Genomic DNA, 27,897 nt, shown 5'->3' with positions numbered 1-27,897 from the left:
CGAGAAGGGATGAGATGCCTTTCTGTTGCCTCTCCTGTTCAGTCCTATCCTTCTTTGTGCTCTCTGTGGAAAGTTATCTGGCACGTTCCTCAGATCATTTCAGAGTCACTTCCAGGGAAGAAGCCCTCTCTCTCCATCCTCTGCAACTATGCTCTTCACTTCCTTCCACTGTGCACATTCTCTGTTTTTTCAGCCACAGGGATCCAGAAGTGCTTCAGACTCTGGTAACACTCCAGCAAAGGCAGTGGACAGCAAGAAGAGTATGCTGGGAAAAACATCATGATGAAAAGGGTGCAAAAGCCCACTCAACTTGGAGCACAATTAGGGCAAATAAATTGCAGACATTTTATGATAAGCTTAATCTATCTGCCAGGTACCCAGCTGCCAGAATGGATGGGAGAAGTTGGGTCTGCTTTCTTATAAGCAGCCTTGTTTTCTTCTGTCACTCAAAAACCTACAGCAGATGGCCCACCTTCTCACCCAGAAACAGTGCTGACCCTAGAGAATGAGAAAGCAGCAACACAGATCGGTTTCATCAAACAGGAAATTGGTTTCTCTTGGTTTTGTTGGTGTTTTGATGAAAACAGAAATCAAGACTGCACAGAAATGGGAACAACTTCAGGCCAAAACCCTAGGGTTTAATTCGTTACCATGCAAAACAAAGCCAGACCAGCAACTCACACTTCCAATGCAGATGTTTTAGTAGGGCTGACATCTGAAGATAGTTTGAGGAGTTGTATTTTTTCTCCGTGGTCTGAAATTTATTAAACATGAAGTATTTTCCTCCACAAGAATGGGAAGAATGAATGGACCTTTGCTGGGGGTGAGGAGCGGGGGAAGTTGGGATAGATTAATTTTACAGAAGTGTGTATAATATAGTTAATCACATAGTCTAATTTAGTCATGTTGTTTAGTTATGGTTTGGACCTGATGGATTTGAATCAAAAATCTATAAAATTAAGCACAAAGTTGCAGTTTTTCATTAGTGTTAAGCACTGAGGAATGGCAAATTCACCATCTGTGTAGGTGTGTGTGCAGCTGTACTGATTTTACACAGAGCTTCATACTGTTGTAACAACCTAAGATCTGGCTTCTCCTGGCCAAATCTGCTTGGGTTTTGTCCATGAGAGCAAGAGAAACATTGTGAGGATAGCTAAAAAATAAGAGGATTTTAGGCCCAAAAAGTTCAAAGAGTGTTCCCTTGTAAATGCCGTAGTAAATACCCACGCAAATTTTCCATCTCCCTGTGGCATGTAGTTTGTTTCTCAAACAAGAATGCCAGAAGATAAAGTACAAAAACTTTCCTACATTGTGGCTGCATGCTTGGGTTTCTTTATTGTTTTGTTTGTTGTTTTTGTGTTGTTTGTTTTTCACATATTATTGCTGTTAATTGCAGCCTGTTTGTTGGTTAGGACTTTGCAGAACAGTTCAGAGTATAACATTACCATTACTGTTGTCAGGCTTCCCTTTAGCTACAGTTTTTATGGATTTATGACAGAAAAATGCTTAGAATAATAGAATCCTAGAATCATTTTGGTTGGAAGGGACCCTCAAGATCATTGACTCCAACCTCTGTGTTCTGACTGTGCTCTCCTAGAAAAACTCTTATCCAGAAATACCCATAGGTGGTATTAAAAACTGTATAGAGCTAGAGCAAGGAAATGTCAGTGTTCTGGTGGAACACAGAAACACCTACACTTGATCAGGAATACTCTAAGTCACATTAATTCAAAGGCGTATATTTATATTCTGAGCTTAATTTCTGTGTGAGAACGTCTGAAGCTTTGAAGGAAAATGTTGTCCTGATGCTGTGTTTTCTTTTCCTCTCCCTCATTTCACTCTTTGTCCATCTGCTGCTCTCACAGCATCCCATGAAGCCTGTGAACAGCAGTCTGTTAAAGCCTGCTGCAATAATTTCAGCATCTACCACAGAAGACAATCCCAATGCGTCTTACAGCAGCAAGGCCGTGTCTGTGGTTACTCTTGGGACTCCAGGCCAGTGTAGAGGTGCTCTAGTAACTTCAAAGGCAGCAGCTAACTAGTCTAAATCTTTCACATCTTTTTTACATCTATTTTACATCTGTGTCACAGAGGTGCCATAGATGTCAAAGCAGAGGGTATGGAAGAGGAGTTTGCCTGCAGGATTATGAAATGCTGCAAAAGTTACTCTCTCGGGGAACTCAGTTCACAGGACTGGGTTTTTCTAAGTACAAGGGGAGTGGGAGGCTGAGTAGCCTTATTCTGAGGAGCCTTGGTGTCAACACAGAATGTAAGGAGTGCATACCAAACCTCATGGCTATACACGAGAGCTACATGTAGTTGGTATTTCTTTTCAACTTCCATCACTATCTATCTCACAGAGGCATTAGTGTGTATACCTAAATATACGCTGGTCCTTTTGCCCTATTTCTGTTATCAACTTGGCAAAGAACATCATCTGAAATGCAAATATTCAGCTTCCCTCTTTACAAAGTCTAAGCCTTTGCCTGAAAATACTGAAGATCAAAATATGCAATCACTTGCATACCCCTTCACTTCAATTTTTATGTGATTCTGAATTGTAGAGGAGGAAAACACGTATAAAAAATTTGCTCTCTTTTATTTCTGAATGGAAATTCAAGATACAATGTCTTACAAAATACAACACCACTTTTAAAACACAGGGCACCCATATTCTTCCTGGTTGGCCAAAAACACTTCACAAAACTGTCCTGATGGTGGCACAGTGGTGGTGACTAGGTCGTGGCACAGGAGTACAGAAAAGCAAGAACACTTGGTCTTCATTAGTGACTTGATTTCAGCAATGGGAATAGCCAAGCTGTTTTAATGCATGGCTTTTTTTAGGCAGCCCAGCAGCGCAGCTTGTGCCCATAGTCCACACCCATGAGAAGAGAAGTAATGTCACCAAAAATTGGACTGAGAAATAGCATACCAGGCTCAGACACTGAGGCACCCTCTGCCAGTATTTCTTTAATGTAACAGTAGCTGAGTGTTACCTTAATTCATACCTGTTCCACCACTTAGCTTTGATGCTCCTTTTTAGTACTCATCCATGATAAACACTCTCCTAGCCTAGGTTCCAGAGGAGTTGAGCCTAGAACCAGCACTAAGCTGTTCTGTGGCCCCAAGAGCACAGTTTGCACAGCTCTCAGTTCCAGTTGATAAACGAGGTCTCATGCTCTGACAGCCTCCAGCGTTCTGATGTCTTCACTCTCCCAATAGCTCTTTACCATCACCAGCAGCTCTTCAGCAACTGCCTGGACACTTTCCACTGTGTCACAGACAAGAAGGCAATATGCTCCCGGAGAACATTTGGGAAGCACCTTACTGTCTTCTTGTTCTCCCGCTACCTCATTTTCATTACCTTTCTCTCAAGATGCCGTGACAGATTACAACTGTTACTTGTCTGGTTTTTGCCTGAAGGCTGCAGCACAGACAAGTATTAAAAGTAACAAGTTCAATGTGTATGAATGTGGTGCTTCACAAAGTTGTCTGTAGCATCTTAAATTTCACTCCCAATGATGTTAGGTTAATTTATTCTCCCTAATTTTAAGGTCATTTTTGGGAGGCCTCCTGTGCTGAAATAGAAGGTGCAGTGCCTTGTACATTCCTACATGAGAGAGGTAGTTCGTCATCTGTCACTTGCATCCCTCACTGGTTCACAGTCTGCAAAAGTTCAAGAAATTAGCAAAGAACTTGGCTCCAACTGGGGAAAAACTAGCATATTTTTAGACAGCATTAATTATCTTGTGAACATATCTAATTGGAATCAAGTGCTGTTTACCAATAGATTTTCTACCTAAAAATCAGTGGTTTAATAATTCTAAGTCCTAGATACATTAAGCAGTGACTTAATCATTGTTGCTGTTTCCTTTTTTTTTTTTAATATGAGTTGCAGTTAAGAATGTTTCCACCTTCTTATTCTCCACCTCTGCAGGTATAGATGGCCTTGTTTATGGTAAAAAAGCTCAGAAAAAAAGGGCATGCATTTAGAGAACATAGGAGCAGAAATGTGGCAGACCTTTTTCCTCCCAAAACACACAAAGGATCTCGCTGCCCTTTAGAAAGAGAACAAGTGATTCTGCCTCTTCAAGGTGGAAAAAAAAAAATATATCCTTAATGCTGAGAAGAGAGTGGAGGAGGGGGACAGAGCATAGTTTCACTTTATGTACAGAGAGGCTGAGCACCTGACAGTTCTTGAAAGAATCTCACTCTGCTCTTGCCCTGCTCCCTTTTTGGCAGCAGCAGCATCAGGCTGTTTCATGCCAGTTTAAACAACTGCTTTTCAGTAAAGCAGGTTGCTACTTTAGCACATTTCTGGTCAATACTGATGGCAAGAGGGGGCCTTACAAACACGTGACTTACTAACCAGGGATTCCTGCTTTACAGGAGAATTCTTGCATTGCAGAAGATCTTTGCAGAGCGGCAAGGGACAGAGACCAGACTAGTGCTGTCCAGTGAGTGATACAAAGGTGTTGTTCAGAAATGTTTTAGTGGAGGTTCTTCACAGAAGGAAGCTTTGTTAGACTGAGGACAAAGGATGTGTATTTGATTGCTGTACTGTAACATAATCTTTTTTATCTTTAATCTTTTTTACCATAGCTCTTGTGGTAGTGAAGTTCACTTTGTTGGCAGGCACAGGACTTAGTATTTAAAACACATTCCTTCAGTTCAGATCTGAGGTGACCCTTTTTGCTTGCAGCTGACATTGCTTTAGCAAGAGTCAGATCCATCATTAAGGACTTCCTTTATGTCTTGCAAAGAAATGCAAGGGGCGAAGGAGAAGGAAAAATCATGGAAATTAAGTGAGAAACAGTCACTTCTCTGAATGTTTCTTGAGTAAGCAGCAGTTAATAGTGAGCATAGTGACCTAGTTCTCTCAGTGCTCTTACTTTCCATAAATGAGGCTCTATTTTGATCTACATATTTGGATAATTTTGAAAGAATTCAGGAGATCCTGTCAGTTTCCATGAGAGTTTTGCATGAAGAATGGAGGATGGGATTTATGGCATTTTTCACAGTAAATCATGGGTATCAGTAGTGATTCCAGGAATCAAGTGGAAACTATAACATGGAGATTACAACAGTTTACTGAACTCTACACAGGGATAGCCAGACTAGTTTCACAACATGTAAAAAAAATCATTGGCAACCCACCACTTTTTATTGTCTGATTACTGGCTTGAGCCATTGCATGTGCTTCAGCTCTCTTAAGCTAACCCGAAACTGTCTGACTCTCACCCTGGTCTGCTAAGTAAATAAACATGGAAGTAGTGACATATGTTCTCCATCTGCACAGTCATGAGCTCTATCTTCAGTGCTCAGAAATCTTAATTAATAGAAGTGTAATCACTGTTACTGAAAAGTATATTTAATGATAAAAACAAGGGATGAGGAAAAGAGGCCAAATTTGGCACCTAATGCAGTAGTGACAGTTTATTGAAGGTCTGGGAGAAATGGCTTTACTTTCCTGTTTATAATAGCTTTTACTTGCTGCATTCCCCATCTGTGATTCAGCAACTGGAACTACTCTGATCTGCAGAGAAAGGAGGCAGAAATAGGTTTGGTTTTTTTTTTTTCCCTTCTTGATCATATGCACCAACAGCTGCTGGGAGTGGCTGTTGGAAGCAACAGCAGAAAGGGAGTGTTTCACATTCGACTAGTAATAAAATTTAGGACCATACAGGGTTTTGTTAATATTTTGCCAGAGAGCAAATTCACAATTTTTACCTGAATGAGAAGGAGAAAATAGGAGGATGTGGAGTCTCAGACTCCTGGGTTCCTCATGCAGCTCGCTGCTCTAAGGAAAGCCAGTTTGCTCATTCAGTTTGACCAGAGAGTGATTTTTAGTTACAATTTTAAGTCCCAAGAATCACTGAACACAAAACTGTTCAAGTTGCTGAGTGGTGAACACAATGGAAGTGGATCATGAACCACCAGGCATGTTCTTTGCCACAGAAATATGCCAGTGCTGTGGAGCTTGGGGTAGATACTTTATCAATTTCTAAGCCCTCAGCCCTTATTTTGGTTAAAGTTGCCTTTGAAGAATCCCTGGAGAAGGTGATCTCTTGAGTTAGCCTTGTAACCTGAGACTGTTGGCTCTGGCAGAAAGCGTAGGCTGTGCTGAGCAAGTGTGGGCTGAGCTGTGGTGTTTTCAGCACGTCCCAAGAGTCATAGGCAGTGGAGTAGATTCCCACTCCTGTCCAGCTTCCTCTGAGTGTTGCACATCAGGAGTTGTAAAGGAAACAAATTTTTTATTTTCCCAGCCCCAGCTCAGACTTCTCTTTTTCCAAGTAGTCCCTCTTTCACATTGTGGATAAAGGAGAACTATTTCATACTATCCAGTGTACACCTCTAGCTCAAGTGGAAGTTAACCAAGCAGCATATAGTGCAGCCCAGATGTATCACTCCTTGGATGTATCTAACTGCTATCCCTTGGGATTTGGTTTAGGGCCAATTTTGGCCCTTTGTGCATCTAGTAGCTGCTTATTAGTCCATCCTGTTAGGGAGGTGATGGACTGATGCATTTGATGATAAAATGAGAAGTAATAAAAAAGTAAGAAAAAGTATGGAGTGACTTTGGTCCTTGCATCTGATTTGAATGCTCCTCTGCAAATATGTCCTTTTCTTGGCCCTCCCTTTTCTGTCACAACGCAGAACCCCTTCTGTCAGCTATGATGTTGCTTTTCAGTATTTATGTACTTAAATAGCAGGAAGCTATCCAGAGATCCAAGGCACTTAGAATGGTACTACTGTATGCTATGACATCTGCAGCGATTAAGGTTCACTGAGGAATGTGTGTCTGTGATTATGGCGAAGACCATGTCCAGAGAATCACAGAATCACAGAAGGTTTAGAGTTGGAAGGAATCTCTGGAGATCATCTAGTCCAACTCACTTACTAAAGCAGGTTCACCAGAACAGATCGTACAGGAATGTGTCCAGGAGGGTTTTGAATGTCTCCAGAGAAGGAGACTCCACAGCCCCTCTGTTGCCTGTTCCAGGGCTTTGCCACCCTCAAAGTAAGGAATTTTTTCCTCATATTTGGATGGAATCTCCTGTGCTTCAGGTTGTGTTCATTGCCCCTCATCCTGTTGTTGGGCACCACTGAAAAGAGTCTGGTCTCATGCTCTTGACACCCACCCTTGAGATATTTATAAACGCTGATGAAATCCCCTCTCAGCCTTCTCTTCTCCAAGCTGAACAGACCCAGCTCTCTCAGTCTCTCCTCATAAGGAAGTTGCTCTAGGCTCCTCATCATCTTCATAGCCCACCCCTGGACTCTCCAGTAATTCCTTGTGCTGCTTAAACTGAGGAGCCCAGAACTAGATGCAGAACTCCAGCTACGGCCTCACCAGATCAGAGTAGAGGAGGAGCCTGCTATGTATTAGTTCTGCTCTGAGCAAAGCATTTTGAGAGTTTTTCAGTAAGGGTCTGATTGTGTGGGTTGTTTTGGACACAAAACCTTCACTTGCATATAAAAAAAATTCGTAAAGAATCTCTGTATGACAAACTTCACACAATCAACTACATTAATTTCCTAGTAAGACCTTTTTGTAGTTTCAGAATTTGTTGTACACTTTTAGCACAATATGTATTAGAAATTTGCAGGGACATGAGGATGTAGATCAGTATCCAGGTTCTAAAAATCAAAAGTACTGGCATGAGCTGATATCAGTCGCTAATAGGCATGTTTATATTTGTTTTGGGTATGCTCTCCAAATGTATCACCAAGGCTAGACTTGATATCAATGCAAACAGCAAACCTGTAAACACTGTCTAAAATGCCACTGAGATTTAAACCAGAAGAGCTTCATTTCAACGCATGAATGCCATTTCTGTGTACACAAATTATGCAAGTTTTTAGGATATATCCTGTGAATTTGTAGCTTGAAGGAAGCATGAGTAAAGCTTCTTTTTAAGCTACAATACAGTACATGGAATCAGAATTTTTTTTATTCCTGAGTGAGCTGCCTGCTTTGAGAGAAAAACATAAGTTGCCCTCCGTGAAAGTGTATATACTACTTTCTATGATTGTAAAACATTTAAAATACTTCTAAAAGCTCCATGCTCTTGTGACGCACATGTGCAGTTCAAGTGTTAATCTGTTTAAAGCTCTCACTGTGTTTTTAATATATTATAGTTGATCTGCTTTTTTAAAAAGTTTTAAAACTGAGCATAAATGGATTTTCTATATATTCCCCTATCTAAGTGTGCTGGACCCAAACCTACATAGGGATGCTCAGCCTAGTTGTGACTCACTTGAGGAAGTGAGGCATCCTAACTTGTAGGCATCCTAACTTGTACAAGCTGTGACAGCTCTTGGGCTCATGTTCTTCAGCAGGCAGATAGTTCCCCACACTGTGTATGCTTGAAATGCTGAGGTGGGATGCTCACCCAAGGGACTGCATCTTCTTCCAGACAGGCTTTCCAGTTATACTGCTCCAGGTGTCTCATTTTTATAATGAACAAGTTATTTCTGTTGAAAGTTTATTATGAATGTTTTAAGTGCTTAAAGATCAAGAGCTACACCATCTCAAAGTGTCATTCCAAATGGTGCAGCCTGTTTGATAGTGGAATACTGTAGTTTTTATGTCTGTAGACTTGGATAAAAGATTTAAGTGAAGCCTTCCCTGTGTATCTTGTATAGGAGTAGCTAAACTTCAGGCTTGTCTCAGCCTGCTCTCCCCAGTGAGAGGAGGTTTGTAAGTCTAATAAAGAGATGGAGCAAAATAGATCAAACAGGAAGAGAGAAGACATCTAGCTTGTTAAATTGCTAATCATGTTGCTGTGAGAAGGATGCTTAAGGGATACTGACAAAGAGCAGATGGATGTGCAGGTTCAATGCTATCTGAAATTAATGCAGAGCACATGCTGGGGATAACAGGAGATATTAAAGAGCCAGAGAACATGCTGGGACTTAGCAGAAATCCTTCCCTGATCCCTACACTTAAAGGCAAGCTCAAGGTTTTCTTTCATAGTCTTTGTAGAAGTCATACATGTCAAATGTTTAACTAAAGCCACTTCCTTGCATATTTATTGTAATCCTAGCATGCTTCTGGCTCATGTGGGGTTTTTTTATGTCACCATACATGTTGCAAACTGCCGAAAGGTGGATTACAGTATCTGCCAAAGGTTTACATTTTTTTCTACTTAGCTTTACAGAGGCATTTCATGGGCACAAAGAGCACATTCCGAAAAACCTTCTATATGGGAGATTTAAAAAAAAAATAAAATAAATGAACAAACAAACAAGAAACAACACACACACATACAAAACTTTCCCAGATAACTTACATGTGACAGTAAAAGCTGTATCTCCTGGAGGCAGTCTCTACATTAGAGACCCAGGGTATGCAAGGTCTTTGAGAAACAGGCTTAAAGATCCTCATATGCAGGTCCAGTGAGATACATTTCAGGGCCCAGGTTAGTCTATTTTTCTGTTGGCCCAAGCTGAGCGTCATTTGGCTCTTAAACACCAGGAGAGAAACCCACAACCTTAATTCATTGTTTGGTTTGGTAGAATAGACTTGAAAATTGCAGAATCCTGGGGCACCTTGCACCACACTTGCAGATTACAATAGTTACAGCAACAGCCAAGAGATACCACTGCGAAATAATTGGAAAGGGCAGGGGAACTGGGGAGTTTCAGGCAATCATGGCTTCCATCAGTTTGCCTGGCATGTTATTCACATTCTTCCCTTGCAGAGGCTTCTCACAAATTAATCATGCAGCAGCAGCAGAATGTTTTTTGGAGGCAGGAGGGAGGGTTGGGCAGCACTGTATGGAAGTACTGCAAGACACCCCAAACTCTTCCTTTAGTGCAGCAATAAGAGGGAAAGTGTTTGGAAATTTCTGGCTGTTCGATGTGGAATGGCAACCCCCATTTCATCTGTGACAGCACGCATTATTCTTGTAAAGTGTATTTTATTTGGCAGGCCATTGTCACAGGGAATACATAACAGCTCCTTGTTCCTAGTGCTTCTAGTAGAGGGTCATCCCGGCCTTTAGGCAAATCAGATTGTGTAGGACCTTGTCACAACGGGAGATGCAGATACCAGGGTAGGAAGATGTAGCACAGAATAATCTTCTTTGGACTTCCCTCCTTATTAAAATTTTTCGTTCTCCTTAATAAAATAACTAAGCTTTATAGTCAGGCCTGTTCACAGTGGCAAATTTAGAACATGACTGATGGCAAATACAGCTACCACAGCACTTGTTTCACACACATGAAAGATCAAGGTAACATACTTTCTAATTTTCGGTGTGTTTTTGCTGTTGCCAAGATGAAGTAAAGCGGTGAGAGAGAGACAGCACACCTTCAGCTGTATTTCCCCTCCATAGGCATATAAATATAAGTTAATTTGAGGTTTTGCTTGTCCCGATGTTGCGGACTATAACTCAAAGTAGTTCTAGGCACACACACTGGATCTTCCTCATAGCTTCCAATGAGTGAATAAAACCATGAGACTGCACATGCCAAGTTACAAACCCACGTAACCAAAAATCTCCTCTCCATGTATGTTCAGCAACAAAAACTGAGGAAAAAGATAAATAATTGAATACCAACAGCCAGTGTTCATTGTTTATAGACCTATGGATTGTATCATTTTTAGTAGACACCAGCAAACCAAAATAAGAATAGGTATTCATGGTATACTCTGATTCTGGGACAGATTCACCACTTCGTTGTGTTGAGTGTGTATCCGTGTAATCAATGTCATAAAAGTGATTACAGTAGCATAAAACACCAGGCTTTCTTCCTTCATTTAAGAAGTTTGGGGCTCGAGTTATGAAGAGTGTTTATGTATTTGTGATTTGCATCAAGGCATTGTTTCATTTTGGCTTTATACATATGAGGGAAAAATGAGAATTAGAGACTGCGATTATCACAGTAGCAGTGTACTAATAGAGCTCAGATTGATGCAGGAGAAAGCAGCATCTTGCCGAGCTGATTCCTGTCATATCCCGCAAAACATAAACCCTTAATCGCATCCTTCATTAGCATCAAGTGTGGATAAAACAGCTCATACCAAGGATTACTTAGTAAATGTAGTTAGTGGCAGAAATTCTGCATTGAAGAAAATAAAAAATCCCTCAAATTAATCTTTGAAATACTTAGAGTTTGACTCTTCTCTCTCTTACACTGGGATAAATGAAGAATAATTTCATTTCAGTGGCTTAGATATACCAGTGGTAGCTGGAGAGGAAATTCAGCTTGCCTGCTGTCCCAGGATTTTAAAAGATTTGCATTTTTAAAGTGGAATTGTTTATCCTTAAAGTTTGTATTCATACATTGAGAGAAAGAATTGTAACCCTGTGTCACAGAGTACAGCCCTTTGACACATGATCTCTACCTGTTTAAATCCAGACTGGGGTCTTTACGCCATCATATGGGTTCAATACTGATTGGCCTGGCTTTGACACTGGCTTTAATATTCGCAGTTTTAAAAGAGTCAAACTGGATAATACATGTTAAGTGTTTGGTCAGCCTCTGAAAAATACCTTGGTTTATGTTGTCACTTCTACAATGTTAAATTCTTCTTGCTTGAAGATTAAAATATCAAATTTTGGTGGACTTTCCAAACTTTCCCTGTCCTTTGTTGAGCTTCATGCTATGTCTTGACAAATAGTTATGCTGTCAATACATATGCATTGACTGAAATGTTTTTTATGCCCACCCTGTGGGTCTTTGTTTCTAGCAAGCTCATGTCATATTTCCTTTTTAGTAATTTATTTTCTATGCACAGTTTAATTTTTTTTCATAGATAAAGGAGTAACAAAGTGTGTTCCATTGGTGGTGTAAGAGGTCATCAAGCCATGTAGTGTTCAAAACAAGAAGAGACCTGCTGGATTTTCTTAGATTATTTCAGTTAGTTTTATAGCCTTAGGAGGGAAATGTAGGAAGCGTGCTGAAGTAACCATGTAGTATATCATTCCCATTTCTGATCAGAAGGTTATTGCACTGTCATTACCAAGGACAACAGAATATGAGTGTGAATCGCTAGTGAATATCTACCATTTTATGAAAGCAGGTCATTGTCAATGACAGCTTACATGTGAGCCATCTTTCTGTGTTTGGGGAATTTGGGGCCAGTGCTTGTTTGAGTTAACACGCTAATCCCTGCTTCCAGATATCCTTTCATTCCTGTAACAAAGAAGTAATCCTCTGGTGTAACTCAGTGTTCACTATTCTGGTCTCAAGAGGAGAATTACATTAAACAAAAAGCATTTCCTTGCTCCTCCCCTGGCTTCTGTGCAAAGAACAACACGGTTCACATGCAGGCAGTAGTGAAATCTTTTGTTGAGAAGATCATATATGCAGATGTGCACATAAGTGTCCCCTCTGTTTAAAGGCTGATACTGTTAATATTATTTCCACATTTTAAAATTCTTGCTTGTTTTTCATTCATGACAGTGCCACATTGATGCTTATTTACACTGTTTTGATCCTTTTTATACCATCACATTATTGGCAAGGGGAAGCAAGCCTTGAAAAAAAAATTAAATTGTTTTTACAGATTAGCCCTGGAGAAAAAGATCTCTCTCTGCAGTCAGTTTTTGCGAGTTTAGACGGCAAGTCAGTGAGTGTGGACTGGTGACTAGAATGCAATGAAAATTTGGCACTGCTTGATTCTCAGAAGGGACCACAGAGGGACAACTGTATGATCAGTCATGGATGGGGCCACGAGTGCTCTTCAGATGTGCTTGCCCTTCAGGTTGTCTCCTGCCTCTGAAGGCATCTCTGTGTGTAGACTTGGGCCATGCTGTAGTGCTGTCTGGAACAGGAGGGCCTGGGTCTGCAGCCCAGCTGGGTCAGATATGGACAAGTCCAGTCTACAGCAGATGGCTGAAGCTCTGCTCTTCCATAGCTGATTTTGGATGGTTTTAACCTAAGCTGTGGCCAGGCTAACCTCTACAGCTGTGATGGAAACACGCAGAGGTCAGCAAGCTTATGCTCCATTCCTAAACCATTTTTTGGCATAACAGGACAGACTGTGTGATCTCACACACTTGGAAATAGCTCTGTAACCAAGTGTTGTCTTGTGGAAATGTCAAATGTAGCTTGCATGGAGTTTTGTAGCTAAACACATCTGCAGGAGATGTGAGGTCAATGAGCAGTTCAGGGATTCAGGCTTGGAGAAAATTCTACAGAAAAAGCAAAGATAGGATGTAGTTCGATTTTTTAGAAAGGCAATGGGGGAAGCATTTGAACCATACAAAAAGAATCAGGACATTTTGGGAAACCTGTCTTTTCCAGTGGAGACATTAATAACTATTTTAATAGTATTATTTACCTACTGCTGCTCCACTGGAAAGAGCAAATTGTAAGTGTAATTTCAGAATGAACCCTTTTTCGTCAAAGCCGGAGTGATTCAAAACCCTAACCAGATTACTGGGTTTATTGTTAAAAATGCCTGTGTCATAGTAAGGATGATTATTATTATTCCATGGTTCTCAAAAGACAAACAGAAAAGAGCTGCTGCTTCTTCATCTAAGGTGAGGTTGCAAGAAAGAGGGAAGTTAGGTTGGGTTTCTGTTTTAGTTTGGTTTTGGTTTTTGTTTGTTTCATTTGAGTGTTTTTTGTTTGTTGGTTTGGTTTTGTTTGGTTTTGATTGCTTGTTTTTAGTGAAAGATTTCTTGTAGATGTCATTTTGTATGCCACACATAGAACAGAAGTTTTATATGCTATAACAAGTATAGTATGTAGATCACAGTATCACAGTATCACAGTATTTTTGGGATTGGAAGGGACCTCAAAAGATCATCTAGTCCAATCCCCCTGCTGGAGCAGGAACGCCTAGGTGAGGTCGCACAGGAATGTGTCCAGGCGGGCTTTGAATGTCTCCAGGGAAGGAGACTCCACAACCTCCCTGGGTAGCCTGTTCCAGTGCTCTGTTACCCTCACTGAGAAGAAGTTCTTTCTCAAATCTAAGTGGAACCTCTTGTGTTCCAGCTTGATCCCATTGCCCCTTGTCCTATCATTGTTTGCCACTGAGAAGAGCCTGACTCCATCCTCATGGCACTCACCCTTTATATATTTATAAACATTAATAAGGTCACCCCTCAGTCTCCTCTTCTCCAAACTAAAGAGCCCCAGCTCCCTCAGCCTTTCTTCATAAGGGAGATGCTCCACTCCCTTAATCATCTTTGTTGCCCTACGCTGGACCCTCTCCAGCAGTTCCCTGTCCTTCTTGAACTGAGGGGCCCAGAACTGGACACAATATTCCAGATGGGGTCTCACCAGGGCGGAGTAGAGGGGAAGGAGGACCTCTCTCAATCTACTGACCACCCGCCTTGTAATACACCCAAGGATGCCATTAGCCTTCCTGGCCACAAGGGCACAGTGCTGGCTCATGGTCATCCTGTTGTCCACCAGGACCCCCAGGTCCCTTTCCCCTACACTGCTCTCTAATAGGTCATGCCCCAACCTATACTGGAACTTGGGATTGTTCCTGCCCAGATGCAGGACTCTACACTTTCCCTTGTTAAATTCCATCAGATTATCCCCCGCCCAACTCTCCAGCCTGTCCAGGTCCCGCTGGATGGCGGCACAGCCTTCTGGTGTGTCAGCCACTCCTCCCAGCTTAGTGTCATCAGCAAACTTGCCGATAGTACACTCAATTCCCTCGTCTAAATCATTAATGAATATATTGAATAATATTGGCCCCAGTACTGACCCCTGAGGCACTCCACTAGATACTGGCCTCCAACTGGACTCCGCACCATTGACCACCACTCTCTGGCTTCTCTCTTTAAGCCAGTTTGCAACCCACCTCACTACTCTATTGTCGAGACCACACCTCCTCAATTTAGCTGTGAGGATGCTGTGAGGGACTGTGTCAAAGGCTTTACTGAAGTCAAGGTAGACCACATCCACCGCTCTGCCATCATCCATCCACCTTGTTACATTCTCATAAAAGGCTATGAGGTTGGTCAAGCATGACTTACCCTTGGTAAAGCCATGCTGACTGCCCCTAATGACCCTCTTATCCCTGATGTGCCTTGAGATGGCACCAAGGATAAGCTGTTCCATTACTTTCCCAGGGACAGAGGTGAGGCTGACCGGTCTATAATTACCCGGGTCCTATATAATATATAATCGTGATGTGTAAATCAAAGGCAGGGTTCTTTGATAGCGTGTGCTAGCTTGTTGCTAACAACTTACTTGCATTAAACCTCTGTATAGTTTTGAATGGCAAGGATTTCATCTGAACTAAGTTATTACACCTCTAAATCAAGAAAGTCTTTGTGAGGTCAGCACAGGTTTTATCAGTGAAAATCTGGTGTTTCTTCTGGGACTGGGCTTCTTTTGAAGAAGATTAATCATGGTCCTAATCTCAGTCCCCAGGCAGTCACTGGAGAGACCTCCACTGAGTTTGACAGGCTTTAGTTCACCCGTGTAAGAACTGTACAGCACTTTCAGCAGAGAATGCTCCTGCCGTAAGTGACACTGGATGCAGGAGATAGAAAAAAAAAATAACGTAAAAAAAAAAGTAAAGCAACAGATCTGAAAAATTATGCTAGCTGTGAAAGGTGGGTGTCCTGAACTCCTTTCTGTTATGTTTTGATTTGCTGAACAGCTTGTCCACCAGGAACATACAAGCCTGAAGGTTCACCAGGTGGAATCAGCACTTGCATCTCATGTCCTGATGAGAATCATACTTCTCCACCAGGAAGTACCTCCATTGAGGATTGTACATGCCGGGAGGGATATCGTGATGTAGGAAAGACCTGTGAAGGTAAGTGTTTCCATCCAGGAACAGAATACCCCTGGAAAGCACAAAGTAGGGCTGGGACAATTTTGTTGTTTGTGGTTGCACCGTGAAGAATATGTGAAATTGTCGTTCCAAAACAGCAAAAGTACCATGATGTAAGTCAAGTTGGAAATGATAAAAATTGTTTTCCTTCAGTAGCCTACTGCACTCCAACTACCATCATAACTCTGTTGTGGTTGTTTAATTATTTAGTTGTTCACTGCCCTGAACTGAAGCCACCTGAAAATGGTTACTTTGTCCAGAATGTCTGCAACAATTACTTCAATGCTGCCTGCGGGATCCGATGCAAAGCGGGATTTGATCTCGTTGGAAGTAGCATCCGGCTTTGTCAGCCAAATGGCCAATGGTCTGGATCAGAGGCTACTTGCAGAGGTATGGATGTTGTGTGTTTGAAAAGTCTTTTTCTGTTGGATTAGTTTGTTCTTAACAGTCGTTTTTCTCTGCTTACTATATAGTTGGGCATGTGAATCTGATCCTGTTAGCTCTTGGGTGAAAGAATGTTCCAAAGGTAAACTCCCACTCCAATCATCCTGTTTCCCTCCTTCCTAAAATGGTAGAAGGACATCGACTATAGAAAACGAAGAGCAATATTTACTAGACGGAGTGCCCTTTTGCAAGTATATTTTGTATCTACATTATGTGAATCCAGCAAACCTATGAAGTGGTCACATGTAACAAGACCTTGCCACATGGGTGTTTCAGAATCTGCACCAGACTGATGGCATAGACAGACATTGGTATTGGGGGACGTTAGACATGGAAGAATTCCATCTTGCTTTCTTACAGTTCCTTCTCATGAAAAATAGGAAAACCTGGGCCTTAAGCATAGTCCTCAGAAGAATTTTGAGTGGAGTTTCACTAAGGAACAACTGGCGGTATTCTAGAACCCTTGTCTGTAAGAGAATGCCAGCTGGAAAAGAAATAAACAGGCAATGTGAAAGGGAAAGGAGACATGGAAAAGAGCATCCTGAAAAACATTGTTTCTGGAGCTCTTATCAGTACAAAGGAACACAATTTTGCTTTGTTATCACATGTCTTTGCCTGAGGTTGGGTTCTTGATGATTTAGAATGGGAGCTGCATCCTGTCTGGTATGTCTTCCAAGGAGGGCCTGAAAAAACAGGTAGCAGCCCTCATCTCCCCAGCAGCCACAGACTGCAGTCCAATGTCTTTAACTTGAGATGGATGCACTTGACATTATCGTGCTGCACTCGAGCTAGTAAATAAGAGCTCATCAGCTCCTCCTGTAACTCTTGCCCTAACTTTGAGTTCAGGGAAAGAGGCAGGATAAATCCTTGGGGGCATTAGCACTTTATGCCACTACAGCAGACACTGCAGCCCTTAAAGAAACAGCAAATCATGTTTCCGAAAGGAGGTATCTGAGCTAGAGATCGGTTCCTCAGGACATTCTTATATAGCAGTTCACTTCTGCTTACATTGCAGGACTCTTCTTCAGGTAATCCTGGAAAGCTTAGTGTTCATTTGTAGCTTCCAGTGACAGAAGGCAGGAAGGTGAAACTTTCAGTAGAAGATAAATGGCTGACCAGTACCATGAGGGTATCTTGAGAAGCTAGACTTAGAGCTGTTGACTTTCCAGCGGTCAAAACATAGATGGAATATGTATGCTGGCTCAGGTAGACTGGGATAACTGGGAAAGAGCACCTGTTTGTCAAAGCTTCTGTCACACAGTAGCCTCCAGTGCAAAAAATCTGTGGAAGGCTGCAGTCATCCACTGCCTGCATCCATTTTCACTGTCTGTAGAGTGGAAGATTCTAGTACTTGAAAAATTTTCTGGAACATTTAAAAATATCCATCCATTGGGTGTTGGTGCATGATTTCCTTGAACAGGGAATTTGCTGGGAGTTGGGGGAAAAGTCTGCCTTAAGATATTGTCTTGATGTTGAGTTAATATCCTTTGAAGTATTGAAAGGTTATATTTTTGCTTTTCTCATGCCATTCTCCACCATATTGAAGACTTATAATTAAAAAAGAATAAAATTCCTGTCTTTATGTGTGCTGGAGCTGCTAGTCTCGATTCACTCAGACTGTGAAAGGCAGGAAGATCAAAGGCACAGTTTATAGCTGTCTTGTTAATCCCAGGAGTATTTTATAACGTAAATTAGGAAAGGAGTGTAAAGGAAAATCCTTTTGCACTCACTGCTTTGGATTTTGACATTAAACACTCTTCAGTTCTACTAGCTAAAATCTGCTGTGCTATTGGAAAGTGATTAATGCAGTTATGTCCTGCAATTAACAGTGACCTATGAAAAAACAAGTACAAAGTGTGTATTTAATCCCGAAAAATATATTAGGAGAAAACACAGAGCAAGCAGAATATAACATTGTTGTTGTTGTTTTCACTGGCTTCATGGAAATATTTCTTGGTCGTTGAAGATGCCTTATTGACAGAGGGTGGTTCTGTGTTTAATGCATAGAACCATAACCAGGATAACATGGCATCAGTGACAGATTTCTTCCAAAGCGCCGCTGAGACCCTGAGTGAGCACGAACACTGAAACACTGAGGAGGCAGGAGCCCTACAGCTGTGCAGTCCTTCCAGAAGAGTTGGCTAAACTTACCATGTAGTGGAAGGGGGTACCTTCTCTGTAGGCACATTAACATTGCTGAGAGCCTCCTCAGTGCTCTTAATCCATTCAGGCTTCCTCAATAATGCTGCAGATATTTGGTAGCATTTTCTTCCCTTTACCACAGACTGGGTACTGACGGCTGCCATAAAAACCTTAAAAAAGAAAGCCCATTCTCTTCTATATAAAGCACATGTGATTCAGCTGTAAAAGTGTCTTTCTTACTCAATGTATTACAGTTAAGATACAGCATATTAGGTAGATGCTCTGAAGCTCAGAATGCCTCTCACAAGGTAGAAGTTTCAGCATCTTTTTAAATGCACTTCCTAGAGTATGCCTGTGTATATGAAAGCACAAGAGGCATAGTACATTCAGAGACTAAACTTGAGACAGTAGTAATAGAAAGATAGATCAAATGCATCTGAATGGCTTCCTTCCTTCCTTCCTTTCCTCCTTTCTTCTTTCTTTCTTCCTTTCTTCCTTTCTTCTTTTCTCCTTTCTTCCTTTCCTCCCTTCCTCCTTTTCTCCTTCCTTTCCTCCCTTCTTTCCTTCCTCCTTACTCCTTTCTTTTTCCCTTTCTTTCCCTCTTCTTTTCCCCCTTCAATTCCCCCTTCCTTTCCCCTTTCCTCCTTTCCTTCTCTCCTCCTTTTTTTTCTCCTTTCTCCTTTTCTTTCCTCCTTTTTCCCTTTCTCCCTTCCTTCCCTATCCAATATACATGGGTTTTGCTGCAGACTTTTTTTTTTCCTACTGAGGTGCCACCGTAGCTGTTTTGAAAAAAGATATTCTATGACATATGTTTTTTTGTAGGTTTGAGGAGCTTGCAGTTATTGGCATTTATACAGCTGGCTTTCATTTAAGGGATAACTCAGGATATCTGCCCAGTCTGAGAATGTATAGTGATCTGTTCAGTTCGTGTGTCCACTTGTAGGCATGTGCTGTCTCATCAGTGTGCAGAGTAAACTACTGGGAAAAGGAGAGAAAGTTGCCAGTTGTCTTACTTTTGAGTGCATTTGAAGAGGAGCTCATGGTTTGTCTCCTACCTGGCTGCAGCAAGGATGTGTTGATTGATAGAACTGGCATCCCAAACCACAGTGGGCAAGTTGTGCAGATCACTGAAACCACCCATCGGCAGAGATTGACCCCCTGCCAGCAAAGTCAACAGAAGCTGTGGAAAACAATCCAGGAAAAACAGAGTTTAGGGAACTGCAGTCTTCTGGATTGCATTTTTGAGAAGTCACACTATTTGCCCATGTGTATTTTTCTCCCTCTAGTAATTATTGAACATACTGAGCAATATCTACCAGCTTCAGCTGAGAGCAGGGTTTTCAATCATACAAGTTTTCCACTGGTTTTGGAAAATCAGTAGCTAGTTATCGAAGAGAGGCGTGTATTATTGAAGGAAAGGATGGGGGTTGGACTAGATGATCTTTCAAGGTCCCTTCCAATCCTTAACATTCTGTGATGCACTGGGACCCCTGCAGGCATCTACACATTTGGGCTTGCTGTCACACAGTTGTCATACATATATCACCATCACAAAGTCATGGCCAGACAGTACAGCTTAGCTGTTCAAGAGACTCAAAGGCCAGGTAGTATGTATGTAGCTCAGCATCTTGTCCAGAGGAGACCAAGAGGACAAAGGCAGAAGCATGAGATACTGGTTGAAGAGGAGGAGAGCTGGAAATGGTGCAAAGGAAAGAGGTCCTAGTAGAAGAACTTGGGGTAATGACACTGAACGAAAGAACATAAATCCAGGCCATACCAGTGCTACTACTTGGCTTCAGACACTTTGGGATCACTCATAATTACAGCGTAGCTTTGTGATCAATTCCAATGTTGCGATTCAGTAACAAAACCATAACACAATCTCAGGAGCACCCTCCATGTCCCACTTCTCTTTCTGCTTACTCATCCTGCACGGGACAGGGTTCTCCTTGCCACGGCGCTGTGTTTGTGAGACATGGCAGGAGAAAGGCCGCTGCGCTGAGCAGGAACTAGGACTGCCTCCATGGGGAGCCCTACACCTGAAAGTCTGTTTTGCCTCAGCACCAGCCTCATTCATTCCTTTTCATCTCTTATAGTTCTGTTGTCTGTGAATGGTTTGTATTCCTTCTTCCTCTCTCCCCCACCATGATGAATGTCTGCTGTTACAATTTGTGAAGGCTCACACGTGTGTGCATCTACATCAGTACACTCCAGAGTGCCTGAGAATGTTCCCTAGCACTGGGACACAGTCATCTGCCCTATTAATAAGCTCTTAGCTTCTTCCCTGGTGTGCAGTTGGCCTGTACCAGACTGCTAATTGGAAGTCCCCCAAAGAACTCTCAGGCACAGCTGGAGGATTAGAAACTTCCAAAGACACACACTTTTCCGTAGGGTCGCATTTGCCTGCAGCTGTCCCATTTTGAAGGCTGATAGACATTACTAGCACAGGCCACACACTGTGTCCCAGGTGCCTTCAATGGCTAGGAACATTTCTGAGCACAGTTAGTTTGCTAGCCTGGACTTACATCAAAACTTAGGTGAGCTTGGAAGTGTGTGCTCAACTTCATACATGCTATGAGAAACTGTTTTGGGAAGAGAAAGGCATCAAGCCTTTGAAAAAAATTAGCCGTGTTCCAGCCCTATTCCCTGAATTTGTACAAACTGCTGTAGTTAGTGTACAAGCCAGTACCTGTGACACCCCTGAAAACCTGGGTGAGCTAGGGTAACTCCATTGATTCTCTCACTGATGCAGAGTGAGCTGGTGATTTTTTTTTTTCTTTCGCAGTTCGAACATGTCCCAAACTTCAGGCTCCTGAAAATGGACACATTAATTGTTCCACGGCTGATATCTCCTATAAGACAGTATGTTTTGTGACCTGCAATGAAGGCTATGAAGTAGAAGGAAACACCAAACTCACCTGCCAAGGAAACTCACAGTGGGATTCAAAGGAGCCAAAGTGTGTGGGTAGGTATCTGATCATACAGTCTATTTGTGTCAGAATGCAGCTTTTTCTGACATGTTGCCACAAGTGAGAAACTCTCCCAGTTTTACTGTCTACTGAAGCTAAGATAGGAATGTGAATTTGTCCATAGAGGTTTTTAACAAGTTTTTCTTACAAGTTGGAGAGGGGCAAAATAATTTTTAAGTGGAGAAAGTGGACAAATCATTGTTGAAATCCAGCACAGACAGCTGATAACTAAAAGGTTGTTGCATCTGATGAGTGTTAAGACACTGTCACACAAGTTTTAGGTCTATACTAAGTTTTAAACTGGAACAATTAGGAATTTGAATTACCGTCTTAAAGCTAAAGATGACCTCCAGACAAGGCCAAAGGTATGTTAGCCAGGCACTCTGAGTGCTGAGTAGAGATGTGGCAGTTGTCACTTTTGCTGAACTCCCAGCAGGAAATAAGAGTTTAGGCAAGTTAAGGGTGACTTGGCTTGAACCTGTCGGTATTTTTCACTGATTTACTTCAAGCTTAGAAATGTAGACTTTGCATGGGGAAAGAATAAATTTCTAGCTGTAGATATGTTCTCTAAAACGATGAAAATAATCCACAAGTATTAATTTATCAAGAGAGTTCATAAAGAGATCTTAATCTTTCTTCTGTTGAAGTCAGTGGAAAAACTTCAATTAACTTCAAAAGGAAGGGACTTGGAAATCCTGTTGGAAGATTATAATTGGAAGATTAACTGTATTCATCAGTTGAATTCATCCTTCCTAGCTTAGCATTTTGATTATTAAAATCCAGCTCTGTATCAGAAGATTTTTTCATGCCATGCAATATTGCCTCCATTCCTAGATTGCCCATGGCAATAGCTTATTTTTGCTGAGTCTGAAAGTCTGGTATAAAAGTTACCTTTGATTGTCACAGAGTGTTATCTGAAAAACCTTTCTGCAGCTTATTGTTGGGACTGTTGTCTAGAGCAAGCTGACTGAAATTCCTGTTCAGTATAGAAATATGGAGTTTTATTCAGGGAAGGATGTGAAACAGAGACTCTAATATTGTGTCCTCCTCAAAGACTACACTTCATATTCATTTTCTGAAAGTTAATCGTTATCATGGAGGTATTCCCCATTTGTTTTTAGCCTGAACAACTCCTAACTATTGCTTATCATCTGATACATAAAAGATAACAGAAATCCTTCCATATTTAGGCACTGATAATTGATGATTTATTCATTTCGTACTATTCTTTTAGAAAAACCATGTGGAATTGGGTTCAATCTCTTACCTTGAAACAGTTTTCTTGAACCTTGCAATTCTCTCCTGGTTCTTTTTCTGAATCCTTTCCAGTTTGAGTGTGCATCACTGTAAAGTTTGCCATATTTAGAAGTTAGCTCACTGAGACTGTGCTGCAACCATCTATAACTACAGCTGATGCTGTGGCATAACATAGCCTGGATTATTTACAGTCAGTTCTGTGAGGTCTGATGTCATACTGCATCTTTTTCCAAGAGACTGGGAGTTAATGCAAGTTTGGCTGCTACACATGTTTTAATGTTTTGTGGGTTTTTGTGAATGATGCTGTTAGCAATGAGTTGCTTTTGAGTAGCATACATATATTAGACATGGCCTACAAACAAAATATCTGCTGAAAAGGGAAGCTTTTTCGTTTTTCCAATTTGAAAAAAAATATTTCCACAACTGTGTTCTTGTGTTTTCTTCCCCATTGGTGACAGATTGATATACAGCAGGTTAAAATTAATGAATTATGCAAGAGACTGTTGTTCTTGGCTTTGTTCAAGGTTTAGGAAAGAAAGGTAAAACTACAGCTGGCATCCAGCTTGTTGATGCCACCTAGTGTTGAAGATAATTACTGCTCCACACTGCTAATTGCAGGTGACCAATATTTCTTTGAAACATTGTGTTTGCAAAGGGCTTGGAGGGAAGAGGTGTGATTTGCTTGGTAATCTTATTACAATATTGAAGTAATACGGGTTGTGGTTCATCACAGGCAGTTGCAGACGAAAGTAGGTTCTTGTTTCTCCTTAGGAGTGCTTTTTTCTCTCTATTACTGGCCTATCCATATGACTAATACCATGGTCATCACTCTGCTCCTCATGAAGTCCAGACCTCCTGGATCGGCTTGATCGAATTCTGGAAATGAGCACAGCTAAAAGTGCCAGACAACACTAGTACAGTTTGTTGGTGTGGTTTGTTGAGGTTTTTTGTTTTGTTTTTTTTTGCGACAGGGGCGTTGGATTTGTTTTCAGGTAAAAACCTGTCCCAGTTAGATTTCCTCAGGCTAGATGTAGCAAAAGTTATCCTGAATGTCTATGAGATGTTTCAGGACTGTACTCTACTAGGATTTTGCTAGTATAGTTGAAAACATCTCAGGCAGAAAGACCTACTACTGTTTCCCCAAAATATACAGTTTTCTCTGATTTTCCTACTTATACCATTTGCAGTCTTCTTTCTACTTGTTCCCTGGGTAGTATACATTTTAATGCTTTTAGCTTGTATTTTAAAACATTGTTTTTTCCAATTTCTGATCTTTCTGCTATTTGTCAGTTATCTTCCTGTGGTGAGCAATGAAAAGTTAGGGTTTGGGAATTCTTTCAGGTCGGGTGATTTTACATTGCGTAGCCAACAGTGTCTGCCTGAAGTGAACAAACGTGTTAATATCTGTGACCTTTGCTTCCTGTTGTAATGAAGAACAGTTTTTAATTGCTTGGACTTGAACATTATTTCGGTATTGAGAGTTTAAAGGGCAGGAAATACTTAGAACACTTAGACTCTTTAAATTTTGTTGCATGCAGAACAACCGGGTTTCAGTTACTTGATGCGTACTTTGGGAAAGAAGAGGAAAGGAATACAGATGACATGTGACTTTATTTGCAGATTTGTTTGAATGTATATGCTGTGTATGTCGGTTAAAAGACATATTCTATGGTCTTTTGTAGAAATGCGTTGTCCCATCTTCCAGAAACCAGCAGGTGTAACAGTTCTTCCTCCCAGATGTGGGCTGGAGCCTGCTCTTTCTGGGACTGTGTGCCAGCTGAGCTGTCCCCAAGGATTCATCTTGTCTGGAGCTAGAGAAGAAGTAAGGTGCATTTCATTTGGGAGATGGAGTGAAAACATCCAGGAGGCTCTGTGTAAAGGTAGAGACCAGCCAAAATAATTTTCGTGTACACATGTGTGCAGGATTAAAGGGAAGCACAAAGCATGAGTGAGAGGAGATGTTTGAACTGGAGAACGCATGATTTAAACATCCTGTAAAAAGTGTTGTCTGTAGCATTATAGCTTGGCTATCAGATTGACTTGTAGTTTGTAATAAAAATGTGGAGTTCGAAGGTTGCTTGAATGCCATCTTATAGTGCTTTTCATCAGCTGTCTCTCCAGGTTCCATCTCATAAGTTTGTTGTTTGGAACCTACCTGATACAAGGCCTGATGTGTGGGTAAATTCGAAATTAAAATAAAAACAAAAAAACAAAACAAACAAAAAAATCAAAGTAGAAATGAAAGCCCTTAGCTTAGAGATAGTTAAAGAGTAACCCACACTCCCAGTACAACAGCAATAATAGTACTATTGCTAGTTTAGCAGAGGGTCATGTAAGCCCTGTAGATGGAGTAAATCCGTAAGCACTGTGTAAGCCCTGACTGACAGACTGTAGAGGGATGGTCCATTTCAACTGTCTTTGAACTGACTATGTCTGTTGACATGCCCCAAGCAACAGAGCACAAGAGTTAAGGGCAAAATCAACTGACAAAAGTGTACAGGGTATAAAGATGGACAGAAAATGGTTATATGCATTTGAGTGTAGTTCTGCCATGTTTACCTACTTCTTCTAGAAATGTTAGTTTATTTATTCCTTTAAACACATGCACACAGAGTTGGAAGGAGTTTGGCTTTGGATTATAGGAGGATACAAACAAAAGTTCACTTTGTCTGGGAATATGCTGTTCACCTCTTTGTGAGCTACTGTGCTCCTAGAGTGAATGCTTTCACCCCAAACTGGGGCACCTACCAGCACTGTGTGAAAGAACAGTACAGAAATCAGTTGTGACAGTCATCGTGACAGGTCACTAGAGAAACTGAGGTGGGATTTTTTTTCTCTGTAACGGCCAGCAGATTTTATTCCTCTCTTTAAACATATAATTTCCTGCTCTGTGATGTACCACATTGTTTTTATGAATCTTCTGTGAAAACCTGAGCCAAACCACAGGTTTTAATATTTGATGCTACAGGCTGAAGTGTTTGGATGAAGATAAAGCAGCATGGCTTGAGTTCAAGCTTTTACATAGTACCAGTGTATAAAACCCTAAAATAAGAGGCACCAAGAAACTCTGAAGCTTATTCTTCTCTCGTAAAAACGAACAGTTGCATTTCAATTGCTTCCATTCTTGTTACTGCATGTCTCTATTTTGCTGCCAAGATATTTGACCAGTTCAAAAATGGCCATTTTCTTTCTGACTTATTTATTAGTCTTTTCACAGAATTTCACTTTTAAATGGAATTTGCCCCAGCCTGGAGACTGTAGTCAGGGGAGTGTGAACCAAAACTGGTAGTTATTTAATGGAGTGCATTTCTAATAAAATTTTCATCAGAATGAGTTCAGAGGAGGGCAAGATCACTTGTATTTATTGCTTTGCACTCTTAATTACAGAGGTTTAATTGCCTGACCTATGTCTTTACTGGAACTATTTAGTAATAAAAATACAAGTTATATCAGTTTTGAGTTGTTTTAAAGCCTCCTGGGCATAGATAAGTTCAGATCTGAATGCATCCTTGTCTCATGAGTCTATAAACCATTTATCAAACTGCACTAGAGCAATAAAATAACCTAGCCACAAATATTTTGGGAGGCCCCATGCCAGGGAAGTGAAGAAGCACTTGAAGTTTGTCAGAGAAACTTGAGGCTTAAATGTTGGTGGTGATGTTATCCATATTGTACCATCAGTCCTTTGAAACCATCCAGCATTGTCACATATGTCACAAGAAGACCCCTTTTGTCCTATATAATACCTTGTAGAAGGAGTTTATTAAGGAACATTTCCAGCAACTGATGCCATAAATCTTGCCATTCTTCCTTTCAAATCAGTTCCTCACCGTGCTCTAGGGAATTTGAAAGTCACTACTGTCTTGTTTGTAGTACATATATCATGTCACAAATAATTTTAAGTCACTGATTACCAAAAACAAGTGTTTACATCTGTATGAGTCATGTGTGTGGGCAATGAAAGAACAGAGAAGACATTCCTTTTTAATGAGCATATATGTGTGATGAATGGATGAATAATAAGATAAAAAGTTCTATCTGATGTATTCCTTTTTTATGGTTGCATGTAGAAACCAGGGTCTCATATTGCTGATACACAAAAATACAGCAAATATAATCCCTTCCTCAAGTTAATTTACTGCTTATGTGTGAGTCTGTAGGCAAGAATTAAAAAGGGGCAGAGACAAGAAGTTTGCAAAAATATGTGCATTTGTATTCCAGGTAGCACAAAAAATGGTGGTTGTAACAAGTTGTAGTCTAACCATTATAGAGGTGTCATTTCAATAAGCCCACATATAAAACTACTTTGTCTTTTTCTGGGTTAGATATTGAAGCTCCTCGGATACACTGTCCGGAAAATATTGAGACTGAGACTCTGGAACATCATAATTCTGCCAATATCAGCTGGCAGATACCAACAGCTGAGGATAACTCTGGAGATGAGGCAAGTTAAATTCTATGCCTTTGACTGGAGGCAGTCTTTCTATAGCTAGCTATTTCATATGAATTTTTTTAACCACTAGAATTTCTTCTGATAAACAAGAGCGGAAGAAAAATCTGCTAAAAAGTTTTCATCTTGAAAATTCAGCATTTTCTGTCTTGGTTAGGGGTATGCAGTTGCACGCCATTCCGCATGGTGTTTAAGTGCATAAAATCTCCTGTGTTTAATTTATGTGTTCAAAAGAAAGAATGTGCCCTTGTTTATAAGATGGAGACAGCTGCTTTAAAAATGAGCTCTTAGAATGTGAAGAAGTTTAGTAAACTCTTCTCAGAAGGAAGTAAACCAGTTCATTAATCTTAAAGGCTAACAAGAACACTGTGTTAAGTAAAAACTCATTGCAGCTTCCCAAGTGAGAAAGGAATATCACATTTTCCTATCCGATGCAAGGTTCAGATGTGACTCTGGCTACAGTGGGCATCAAAGGTCTGGAAATGGAGTTACAAGGAAAACTTCCTCCAGAGCTGTTTCATGAAGAGTAACACAGGCTCAGACGTGGTCAAGTTACAACAACTGACTGCTTTATCGTGAGTCAGCAGAGGAGCAGTGACTCTGTGTGTGCCTTTAATTTGCTGCAAACACAGGAGATTTTGCGTTTGGAAGCTATAAGCTACCCTAGTAAAAGAGGTTTAAAATTACACTTCTTTTTTTGCTGTAGAACAGCCATGGTCATGTACTGTAACTCTGCAGACACAGGGTCATTCATTGAACTGTAGAAACTACATGTCTTAGTTCTTAATTGTTGCTGGTTTGTCAAAGCCACATCTGTCAGATAAACTTCTTTGTTCACATGAAACCATTCTTTTAAAGAGAAGTTCCTTAAGACA

General features: G+C 40.9%; 1 protein-coding gene across 2 annotated transcripts in view; it reads left to right on the top strand.

Moving 5' to 3' along the window:
• SVEP1 (sushi, von Willebrand factor type A, EGF and pentraxin domain containing 1) overlaps positions 1-27,897 on the top strand; it is a 133,048-nt gene that overhangs the window by 32,931 nt on the left and 72,220 nt on the right. For both annotated transcript variants that reach the window (XM_065860361.2, XM_071802615.1), the window contains exons 4-8: positions 15,584-15,742; positions 15,971-16,150; positions 21,132-21,311; positions 24,255-24,452; positions 26,898-27,016. In XM_065860361.2, coding sequence (XP_065716433.1) covers positions 15,584-15,742; positions 15,971-16,150; positions 21,132-21,311; positions 24,255-24,452; positions 26,898-27,016 — 836 coding nt within the window. The remainder of the gene's footprint in view (positions 1-15,583; positions 15,743-15,970; positions 16,151-21,131; positions 21,312-24,254; positions 24,453-26,897; positions 27,017-27,897) is intronic.

This window comes from Patagioenas fasciata, chromosome Z, assembly GCF_037038585.1.
Source record: "Patagioenas fasciata isolate bPatFas1 chromosome Z, bPatFas1.hap1, whole genome shotgun sequence".
NCBI lineage: Eukaryota > Metazoa > Chordata > Aves > Columbiformes > Columbidae > Patagioenas > Patagioenas fasciata.
This window is presented reverse-complemented; position numbering and strand designations above follow the sequence as displayed.